The following is a 12020-nucleotide window of genomic DNA, read 5'->3' on the forward strand; positions in this document are numbered from 1 at the left end:
ATAATTTCCTCACTTTTTTTTTTTTTTTTTTTTACTACTGGGGATTAGACCCAGCCAGGGTCTTCACACTGAGCTATATCCCTGACCTTTTTTTGTTTTTATTTTGATTCAGTCTCGCTAAGTCAGTAAGTTTCCTGTGTTAGGTTCAAACTTGCAATCCTCCTGCCTCAGCGTCCCTGAGTGCCAGGCTCACAAGTATGTGCCATCATGCCTGGCATCCTTGATTTTTTTTATGGTGTTTTCAGGAATCAGCTGACTTTTCTGTAGTGTGTCTGATTGTCCATTGTTAGGTGCTGCAGCAGTGTGGTCTTAATCCCCACTGCTTAGCACTACTTATAGCTCCAAAGGAGCCTCAGACAATACCTGACACTTCATGTATGGATGCACATTAGAACTTTAAGTAATTCTCAATGCTACAAAATATTACTCTTCTCCCGTTCCCCCCACACCCCCCCCCCAGTGTTTGAACAGGTAAGGTCATGTCTGGCTCATGGCTCACCTAACTAGGCAGTGATGGTTTAGGCCCAAGGACCGTAGTTTGCAACTCACTTCCTAAGTGTGCATCTTTACACAAAATGTTTCTTCTTTCTGAGCTTTAATTATACACTGAGCATGTCTTATCTAAACACCTGGGATCAGAATTCTTTTGGATTTGCTTATATTTTTAATTTGAAAAAGTTAGGGCTGGTCAAATAGCTCAGTAAATTAAAACACCTACAAGCAGGTACAGGGGCCAGGGTTTGATCCCCAGGCCTGCCCTGCTGGTCCTGCCTCCAGGGTGCACTGAGACAGTGTTTGAGACTGACATGGTGGCACATGCCTGTAATCCTAGCTCTTGGGAGGCTGTAAAAAGGCGGATCACTACAAGTCTGTTTTAGTAGTGAGACCCTGAACACCCTGTAGACCCTTCCCTAAATTTAAAAAAAAAAAAAAGTTTAAAATATGCATAGTAAATTTGGGGATGGAAGCCAGGACTAAACCCAAAATTTGTTTATTTTTATACATACCTTGTTATACATATGGTCTGAAGGTTATTTTACAAAGTATTTTTTGTAATTTCATGCATGAAACAAAGTTTCATTATGTGAGATTTTGCACACCATGGTGTCATCTCAGCTCTCAAAAGTTTTAGGCTTTGGAGCCTAACACACAGCTATGGGTTAGTAATTATTAATATGGGGCATTATCAAAGAACTTTCAACCTCACTGATATTTTATCTTCACTAAGGTTTTTTAATACTACCCCTGAAGATTGTAGAGGCCAACTTGATTTTTTCCCTTGGAATGGCAGATTGTGGAAGACACAGCAGAATCACAGGTGGCTGAAGTTGGAAAATTCTGATAGTGACCACGCACACTGTGCTGCTGAGCTGAACCTCCAGCCGCCTGTCAGTCATTACCAGATGTAGCAGCCACTGCGTGGTAAAATTTTGCCACGAAGTCTGGGTCACTGACCTCCAGCTGTCTGACAAACTCATTACGCTCCTGATCAGCCCAACCTCGAAACCACTGATCCCAAAGACGTAACTGGCACTCAAAGATACGAGGTGGTCGGTTTGTTCCAGATACACTAAGCTGCTCCAGACTATCCAGGAGTGGCTGTAATTTTCCTGGCACTGCCTTAGCTACCAAGTCCTGTAGAAAATGTTCTCCCCGAGGACCAACTGGCAAACCAATGAAGAATGCACTTCATCTCCTGGGAAGTGATGTAAGACATTGGAGGAAGGGAAGAACTGGTAATAGTGTCTGGTACTGAGGGTAACAGAGAAGGGAAGGACAGTGGCACTGAAGAGGAAGGTGATTCCAGTGGCATCGTCCCTTTTCCTCTGAGAGCCCTCAGTGATTCTCACAAGAGTAGTTCAATTTCAATTCAAATCTTTTACTTATTTTGTTTAGAGGCCTTTTCAAGTTTTTATTGAAATTTTTATATATTCTAGATACCTTTGTCAGTTATGTGTTGCAGATATCCTTTCCTGGTCTTGGGCTTGCTTTTCTTTTTGGCATCTTTTGGTGAAGAGACATTCAGTTGGATATCAAACCTGGATTTCTGAGCAGTGTTTTCAGCTAGAGGCTTAAATTTGGGTGTTGTCAGCATGAAGCTGACATTGAAAGCCACAAGGCTGCATGACACCACGTAGGAGTAGAAAGAGAGGAGGAGAGGGCTGAACAGGGAGCCCAGGCTACTTGCAATGTAGTGTTCAGAAGATACAAAGGAAGAAACAACAGGCACTGATTAGGAGCAGTCTGTGGGGCGGGAGGCAGACCACAAGCCAGGTGCAGTCTTTCAAGGAGGAGGACTGAGAGCTGGATGTTCCTTTTGGCCCAAGAAGTGTTCTGGTGGCTGTGATGATAGTTTCTAGGGGTGGCACTAGCACATTTTTCCCACTCCTGTCCACTTGGAGGTCACCATGCCCTCCTCCACTAACACCAAGAGTGTGTAAGTGTGTACATGTGAGCTGAATATCTGTGCGTGGTCACTATCAGAATTTTCCAACTTCAGCCACCTGTGATTCTGCTGTGTCTTCCACAATCTGCCATTCCAAGGGAAAAAATCAACTTGGCCTCTACAATCTTCAAAGGTAGTATTAAAAAACCTTAGTGAAGATAAAATATCAGTGAGGTTGAAAGTTCTTTGATAATGCCCCATGTTAATAATTACTAACCCATAGCTGTGTGTTAGGACCCTATGGTGTGCCTGTGTTGTTAGCACTTCGCATGCATTAGCCATGGTCTTACAATGACCCAGGAGTTGAACATTATTTTCCCAAGTTTATGGATGAACCATCCTGGGAAAATAGTGGCTGAGCCATTATGAGTTTGATTTCTACCATATGAATTCTGAAATATTCCATCTGAAATTTCATAATCCTGTATATTATTTTTGTTTCTACAGAAAGGACCGAATAAAACACCTGTAACAGCTATCTGCCTGACCAGCTTGGTGACCATGGCTTTTGTCCTTGTAGGTCAGGTGAACATCCTGGCACCCATTGTCACCATCAACTTCATGCTGACCTATGTTGCAGTGGACTACTCCTACTTCTCCTTGTCCATGGTCCCCTGCACTGTCCCTCAGGTGTCTGAGCCAGTGCTGAGGGAGGACTTGGAAGCCGTCCACTGCTCAGAGCATTTGCTCTTGGATAAGGCTCCCAGCTATGGTTCTGAGGGCTCTTCCCAAAGCTTCTCAGAGGGCACTCTGCTGGAGTTCACCAGGGACATGGATAAGCTCCTCCAGATAACCAGGCTTGACAGTGGCTACCCAGGACCAGGAAAAGGCCATAGAATCTCAGAGAATCAGAAGAGAAAGTGCAAGAAGGCCACCAAGCAAACCCTACAAGATAGCTTCTGCTTGGACCTCAACTCCCCTAATTCCTTTCCTCCTGAGGGGCCTGACATGACTGCCTCCTGGGAGGGGGAGGAGTCCTGCCAGGACAAGGGGACCTCCAAGAGTGAGGAGACTTGGCCTGAGGGACCACATAGAGAACAACTTCTCCCTGAGCTGTGTGGCCACTGGAGAGTGAGTGGAGAAGGTGAGTACTTCAGAGTCACACGGAGGCCTCCTATGACAGAAATCACTGATGACCTCACCCACTTAGTTGTCTCAACCCGATTTCATAATCCATGGTAACTTAAATCTTTATTCTAAAATGTTATTATTTGTATGTTTGCTGAATTATTGAGAATTTGACTATGTTGTAGATACTGTAGTCAGTTTTTAAACAGAAATTTCCATCTACTCCTGTATGTAAGAGCGGGGGGCCAGAGCTAGTAATTGAATATCAATTTCTTTCACTCAAAAATCAGCTGAGGTGAATAAGACCAATTTTTCCTTCCAAGAGGAGTGGTAATGTGTTGAGCTAAACTGCCTGGGAAGGACTCAGTGTAATTTGTAGAAAGTGAATCTTCCAAACCAAGCAAAACAGGATAGGGAGAAGGTAGCTGAAGAAGCACAACTTTTCTTTGCTATGTTCAAAGCTACAAGCACAGAGATACAGAAAGACTTTCAGGGAGTGGCTTAGAGGAGAGGCTTATAGAATATGAGAGATCCCAAGAGAAAAAGAGAACTCATCATTTTTGGGGACCTACCGAATCCTAGGTGCTTTAGGTCTTGTTATAACTTCCATCTGGAATGTCCTCAAGAGCTCCCTGTGAGATAGGCTTGCTTCTCAGTGTGGCATCACTAGGATCCTTTCTTTAGGTTTCCTAAAGAAAGAGGCCTAATGGGAGGTCTTTAGGTCATTGGAGACTTGCTCTTGGAGGGGGCTTTGTTCTCTTTTCCTCCTTGGTTCATGATAAAAGTGGGTTTTGCTCTATCGTGTGCTCTGGCCTACCCACAGGCACAAAGCAATGGGGCCAACCAGTAGTGGTCTGGAACCTTGGAAGCTGAGAGCATAAGTAAAGCATCTGTCTTTATAAGTTGCTCATCTAAAGTGCTTACCATAGGGACACAAAGCCCACACTCTGTTACTTCATGTAGTAGTATACTGGATACCAACATTTTGCATTTTACAAGTGAAGAAGCCTGTTAAGATCACAGAGAAGCCTCAGCGGATTGTTTTCATGGCTCAGTGTCATCCCTACATTTGAGTCCCATATATTTGCCTCTACTTTGTACCTTCTCTTAAGATCTGTACAGACAGGTGTGCGAAAAGAGGACGAGATGAAGGACATAAAAGGAGATGTCCAAACACAGATGCCTTATCTACTCCATAAACCTGCATTGCTTTCTTTACTTCTAGGTTGGTGGGAAGTTTTTAATGGTAGAAACAATGTTAAAATTTGTTTTTATCAAAGTAATAGATATATAGTATAATAAGCCAAGTGATACTAAAAGTAAAATTATCAGACATATTAGTTTCTACTCTTTCATCCTTGAATACCCCCAGCTTCAGTCCCAGATCAAAAAGCTTGGACCTCAATCAGAAAGTTGCCTTGTCTGTTAAACTTTTCATTACTAAATAATATATATGTATTGCTACTCTTTGATATATGAGTTTCTGTCATTATCTTTTGACTTCCTGTGATCATAGTGAGGATATAAGGTGAGAATTCTTTTATGCCACTGTGACATTTCATGTAATGTCCCCAGTATAGTCACACCGCAACCTTTTAGTTAAACCTAGAATTGATATTCATATTACTGTGACTTAGTATGGCTTATTTCTGAGCTACATGTTACACTATGATCACATTTGCTTTTCTCCCCAACTTTTCTATTTCTGGGAATTAGTAATTGCCATGGTTTTCTTTGCTTGGTTTTCCCACTTTCCATTGTCATTTTTCTTTAAATACACTGGAGATATGTCCAGTGCCTCTCCGTGTTATTTCCAAATACTCCAATTCTTCAGAAATCTATGACAGCCATTTCTTTTATTTCCATGTGTCCTATGGGACTCTGATCTGTCCTGGAGACCTGCTGCCAAGTGGTTGTCTTAGAATTTCTCTCTTTACCACACTTCTGGGTTGCATCCCAGGACAAGAACCTTCTTCGATACAATAGCATACTAGACTTTTGCCTTTTATTGTTGTCACTACTGGCCCCTGATTGACTGAACTTTCTGTTCTGAAGGCATTTCCAGTGTTGTGAATCTTGGTGGGTGGCAAAGTAACCTTTCACACTCAAAGCTGAAAATGTCATCTGATTGGTTTCCTGGCCTCTCCTGTTGCCAGAGTCCAGCCGCAAGAGCAAGGCTCTGCTGACTGGCTGAGCCCTCTTTAGGCTTGGAAGTAGGAGCAGGAAATGTGAGGTCTTTGAAGAGCTTTCTGGACACCTGATGTAGGACAACTATATCACTGCTCCCAGAGTCAAAACTTCTGAATCAGTGGTAATTGCAGTGTGGTCCCCAACAGCCTAGGTGACATAAAATTTCAGTGTTGCCCTGGTGATAGAGACCTGATGTCCTAGCCTTTCCAGCTATTCTCAGAGGCCCAATATCTTTTATTACATTGTAGTAAAAACACTCAACATATATTTTACCCTCTTAGCCATCTTCAGAGTACAACGTAGTGTTGTTAAATATATTTATAATGTTGTACAACCATCACCATTATCCATTTCCCTAACTCCATCCATTAAAACTGAAACTCTGTATCCATTAAATAACTCCCTACTCGCCGACCTCTGCCAACTATCGTTTTACTTTCTGTCTCTATGCTTTTCACTACTCTAAGTATTTTAGTCACTTTTTTCTTCACTGAGACAATATGCAACACCTGCAACTAAAAGGAGTAAGGTGTCTTCTTGGCTCATGTTTCAGTCTGTGGTTAGCTGGCTCCTGAAAAGAAACAGCACAGCAGAGGGGTATGGCGGAGGCAGAGGGGTATGGCGGAGGAGAAGGTGCTCACCTTGTGGCACCTAGGAAGCAGAGAGTACAGGGAGGAGCTGGGGAGGGAGATGCACCCTTCTGCACTCCCAGGCTCCTGTCTCCTGGACCAGAGCCTGCCTCCTAATAAGTCAGAAACAAGCCCTAGGGGCCGGGGAGATGGCTCAGTGGAATAAGCGCTTCCCTGACAAGCGCAAGGGCCTGAGTTCAATTCCCGGTTCCGGGAAAAAAAAAAAAAAGCAGAAACAAGCCCTAATAGTCAGCCACCTCCCAAAGGCTTCACCTCTGGGAGACTTTGAGGAGGACTTTTCTTTTAGTACAGGGGATTTAACCCAGGGCTAGAATTTAACTTAGTATGTAAGTTAAACACTAAGTTATTATTTGGCTTCATACTAAGATATATCCCCAAACTTTTTATTTATTTTGAGAAAGGGTTTCACTAAATCATTAAGTTGCCCAGGATAGGCTCAAACTCACAATCCTCCTGCCTCCACCTCCCTTAGTGCTGGGTTATAGGCATGCACTAATAGGTCCAGTATAAAGTCTCTTTCCTTTTAAAGGCAGAGTAATGTTCTATTATATGAATATACCACATTCAGCTTACCCTTTCATCCCTACATTGAAGCAATATGCTTCCACCTTTTGGCTACTGTGAACAATGCCTCTATGAACATAGATGTTTAATATCTGTTTGGGGTTCTGTTTTCAGTTTTGGGTTGTTGTTTTTGGTTTTTTAATGTTTAATTAGGAGTGAAATTGCTGAGTCATATGATAATTCTGTATTTAGTTTTTTTTTAATGCTGCACTGTTTTCCAAAGCAGCTGCATCATTTTTCTTTCCTACCAACAGGATCTAAACTATGGGATCTAAACTCTGTGGCTGAATCTCTTGCTTAAATCAGCCGGGGGAGATTCTGACCGAGTGTTCCTCCTCCTTGGTTCATTTTTTACTGCACTGTTTTGCTGAAGTGCACACTCCAGCATCTTCTCAAGGAAGGACAAATAAGAAGTCCATTTTCTGAGTGCTTAGGTATGAAGGTTTCTAGCCTCACACTTGACTTGTAATTTGAGTGAATATAGACTCTCCAGTTGAAAATCAATTTCTCTGTGATTTTTGGAAGCAGTTTTATGTGAGCTCACTTTTTACTGCAGAGAAATTCGTTGTGCCGGCTCCTGGTCCCTGCAGACTTTGAATGCCGCCATGTTCCTTCTGTTCCTCCCTACAGGCCTGTAGAATTCATGCTTTTGGCAGCCGTTATGTTGACTGTTGAGTTGGTCCTTTTATTCCAGAGCTTTTTGTGTCCTTCAGTCCTGGTATATTGTCATTTTTGGAGAGCTCAGCCGGTTCAGGAGGTTGGGATCATATAGCCCAGTTCATGGTATATCATCATCTTTGCTCTGTTGATTCACTAATATCAATCTCTTAATGTCTCTGGTTGCCCAGGAAGAATTTTATATCTCTTGGGCTCGCTTCCCTTATCCTTCATCATACTGATATTAGTATTTTCTTTTCTTTCTTCCTAGCTTGCTTACATCACCAGTTTTATTTTGTGTTTCATTACCTAAGCTTCCCTGTTCCCCAGTGTGAAGGTTACACAAATAATATGTGAATCAGCTACCCCACCCCAGGGCAGTGTGGTACACACACAACCTTGCTCAATCTGTCATTTGTCATGTTTGGTTTTATTTCTGTCTTTGTTACTATTCTTGCTTATCCGCCAAATCCATGCCTTTTCTCTGCCACTCCTCCTCTGTTATCCTATTTTGTATCTTAATGTCATTCTCTAATTTCCTTTTCTTTTCTCTCTCTTGTTATCCATTTATTTTTTCATTTTGTTCTCCTTTCTGAAAGATTTTATGAATTTCATTAGAAGTGTTTTTGGTTTTTTGTTTTTTTTTTAATGTTGGTTGCTGTGTCTGTCACAGTTAGATTTGATTGAAAATAACACAATCACAAAATGATAGTGGCGGAAGCCAGTTTGCCCAGAGGATCCTGCAGTGGGCCACCCAGGTCTGCCATGGCTGCGCTGTGGCCTCCGTGACTAGGGTTTTTCTGTCTCTGCTTTCCCACCTTGTCATGCTGTTCTGTGGTGCTAGATATGGCTGCTGGAGACTTGTCATCACTATCACATTCCCTTCAACAATAAAAGTAAAGGGGGACAAATGCACAGGAGTGAGCCTACAGGTGGGGTCATCTGGGGACACCTTTTTCAGAAGCCCTGTTCTGCACACCCTGTTCTGCACGTCCTGAGTTTCACGGCAATTACAACAATTACAACAAGCTGCGAGAGAGGATGGGAAGTGTCTTTTTGCCTACTTCACAAAAATTATGTGTTTTTGTCTTATTCCTTAAGGAAATGGGGGGAGGTGAGTAAGTATCCATCTATGCCAAAATAACCCTCTTTTTAATTTCTAGGAACTCTTGGTTGGACCTGATAGGGCCACATCTTATCTTTTTCCTTTATTTGAAAGCCACCTAGTTTGGTTTAGGGGCACAGTGGCCTGTCTGACCTCCCTGGGTTACTCTCCTACCTTAAGTCTCCATCTGCTCCTGTTGCTGTCCCTGTTTTCTCTGGATCTTTTCCTCTTTCACTTGTGAGTGTTCTGTCTCCACTTCCCTACCCCTCCTTTATCTTTAAGGCCTATACGAAAATTTCTGTAGATCTTTTGACTTCTTTTCATATGTAAAGTGCTTCCAGTCCCCTGAGCTACTGGCTTCTACACCAATGCATTCAATCAGCTGAGGCTAGAAAGCAATTTTTTAGAAGTTACATTGTTGCCAACGTGTACGGTGCCCTTAGGTCTACAATGGTTGTATCTGTACTCATGCATGCTTTGTTTTTCCCCTTTTTAATTTTCCTTAAGCCATGCACTTGGACGAGCAGTTACACAGCATTTATACTGTATTATACTCTAGATCGCTATGGTGATCTAGAGGTGACTGATATATGGGAGGAAGTCTGTAGGTGAGGTGCAAATCCCACAGTACTTGTGCATGTGGCTTGAACTCTGTGGGGTTTTGTACCTGTGAGGATCCTCAGAGCAGTTTCCCTCCAGGTCCCAAGGGAGGGTGAGTACAGTTAGAGGCTGTGTAGCCAGCTCCATCGATGGGCAAGGCCTGCTGACTGGAGGCCTAATAGTGACACGATTAGGAGTGAGCTGATCCCTTCGCTGGCCAACCTCAGAAGAGGGTCTCTAGGTTTTCTGTGTGGCTCTTCTGTTCCTCTAGAATCCTTTAATCACTGGCCTAGGGACACACAGATGGCTGGGAGCAGGTTGAGGAAAGGACACAAGGGGGCCCCCTTGTTGGGAGATCAACCCTCGATACCGCTTTTCTTCCTTGTGCCGGGGTACCATGCTTGGGCATCTCTGGTTGGGTCTCTGCAGGAGACTGGAGCAGGGAATTGAGTGACAAGAGAGGGCAATATTTGGCTGGTGGCAGAAGGAGGGTCCCATATTGAGCTGTGAGACTTGGCATCAGCTCCTGGCATGGCAGGCTCATGAGGGTGCCCCTTCCTGTCCTGAGCTGTGCTGGGTCTATGGGGAGGGGGGTGCTACCAGCTGGCAGCCCGATACTGTCTTCCCTCTGCTCTACTGTCATCCCATCAGCCATGTTTCTCTTTCCTTTCTCTTTGTACGTGGGTTTATGCCTGTTTTGTGCCTTCTGTGTTCTCATGAGCTTGCAGGAGAGGCACGTGGCCAGTCTGCCGTGTCGAATGAATGAAGTGGTCTTAGAAGTGACAGCCTTCTTGCTACTGCTCTCTGCTGCCCACCTGGCTGCAGACTCCATCCCCTCACCCCTACTCTTGCTAAGTCTCCAAACTGCTCTCCGGCCCAGCCTCTCCCCTCTCCTGTTTCTCCTTGGTACTGCCCACTAAGCGACTTTCTCCTTTACTTAACCTTTGCTGGACTCTAGCACCTACTGCCCAGAGTTCAGAGTCCCTTACCCTCCTGCCCCAGCCCCGATTTTCTGTCTTCACTCTGCACTCCATGTCAGGCTGCATGCACCCCAGCCCTCTTGTCTTTTCATATCTCTCTATCTCCTCAAATTGCTTTACTCCTTCTTTATTTTTTTTGAAAAACCTGACTTGTTCTGAGAAGGCCCCTGATGTCCTCCAGCATGCAGCCATAGCATTTGATTCATACGAATAATAACAAATATTATTACATTGTTTCATACATTTCTGTCACATTTGCTTATGTATTTATTTGCATACCTATTCATGTGGTGATTATAAAGAAAAGTATTAGTTTTATTCTTCTTCCTATTGACTGTGAGCTTTCTGTGGTCACAAATTGTATCTCTTTTTTTGGGTTTTTTTTTGGGTTTTGTTTTGTTTTATTTGCCTTTGGATGCACCAAGTACACAAAATTCAGCAAATGTGTGGAAAGCTTTGCTAAATTGATGAGCAGCTGGGCCAGCCAGATAGCTCAGTGAACTAAAGTACCTGCTTAAGCACAATTTGTGACAGCTAAATCTTGGCAACAACCAAGATGCCCATCACCTGAGGAATGGATGAAAAGATGTGGTATTTTTATACAATGGAGTATTACTCAACTATAAAGAATGATAAACTCAAAGCCTTTATATTTAAGTGGATGCCACTTGATGATATACTCATAAGTGAAATAAACCAGACCCACATGTGTAAATATCATATAGTCTCACTAATATAAGAACTCAAAAGAAAAAATAAAAATAGAAAGGCATAACACAATTAAAAGGAAAGCGAGAACTTGAAGATTAGACAATGAAGAGAGGGCAAGAAGAAAAACTAGGAAACATGACAGGGGCAAAACCATACATTTATACACACAAGATGGTTAAGGCCAATGATCCTGAGAATCTTCAGCGGGTTTTTGAAACTAGCAGGTAATTGGTAGGATTCTCACCCTGACTAACTATATATGCTGGTACCTGTGAACTTAGCAACTGCTCTGAAGATAGCAATGTGTAATAGAAGGGTCATGCTTGGAATGCCTGTCATTCTGGTCTTCTAAATATGTACTGCTTGTCGTGACATAGCAATTATTGCTATACTGTCTCATGCAAATGTTTGTTTTTTAAAAAGGGTAATAAATGAAAACAAGAGACAAGAAAAAAAAAGTCACAGGACTGTCCTGCTTAAAAAAATAAATAAATAAAAAAAGTGCCTGCTTAGACAGACTCAGGGACCAGGGTTCAATCCCCGGTGTGCTATGCCGGCCCCGCCCCCCAGGGCACACTGAGACAGCAGTTGAGGTTGGGCATGGTGACATACACCTGTAATCCCAGTGCTTAGGAAGCTGAAAACAGGAGGATCATTACAAGTCCGATCTATTTAGTAAGAACCTGTAGACCCTGTACTAAATAAATAACTTGTGAGTAGTTGAACAGGTAAGGTTAAACAGATGAAAACATTGATCAGTAAAGTACACTGGTAAGAGTTAAACTATTCTAAGGCCCTAATTTTTGACAAATCAGATGCCATCAAATGATAGAAACCAAATAATTGAGTAAATATTCTTGAGAGCAAATAGATTAAAAAATGACTTGGGACTGTACTTTAAATGTTATATACACAAGAACTCCTTATTTATAACAGCTGTGCAAGAGAGAGATTGCTATCATTGCACATCATCAAAGACAAAAATGGAACTGGTTAAGTAGAAATAAAAAACATTTGCACAACACAGCGTCACAGGAGGAAACAATTAC

General features: G+C 42.7%; 1 protein-coding gene and 1 pseudogene across 2 annotated transcripts in view; one reads left to right on the forward strand and one right to left on the reverse strand.

The window, feature by feature from the left end:
* The window catches only part of Slc12a8 (solute carrier family 12 member 8), a 179347-nt gene that overhangs the window by 147326 nt on the left and 20001 nt on the right, over nucleotides 1-12020 (forward strand). For both annotated transcript variants that reach the window (XM_004642168.2, XM_004642167.2), the window contains one exon: nucleotides 2894-3530. In XM_004642168.2, the coding sequence (XP_004642225.2) occupies nucleotides 2894-3530 (637 nt within the window). The remainder of the gene's footprint in view (nucleotides 1-2893; nucleotides 3531-12020) is intronic.
* On the reverse strand, nucleotides 1361-1820 carry LOC105743675 (annotated as a pseudogene).

The sequence above is a fragment of the Octodon degus genome, unplaced genomic scaffold (assembly GCF_000260255.1).
Source record: "Octodon degus isolate 3935 unplaced genomic scaffold, OctDeg1.0 scaffold00147, whole genome shotgun sequence".
Taxonomy (NCBI): Eukaryota; Metazoa; Chordata; class Mammalia; order Rodentia; family Octodontidae; genus Octodon; species Octodon degus.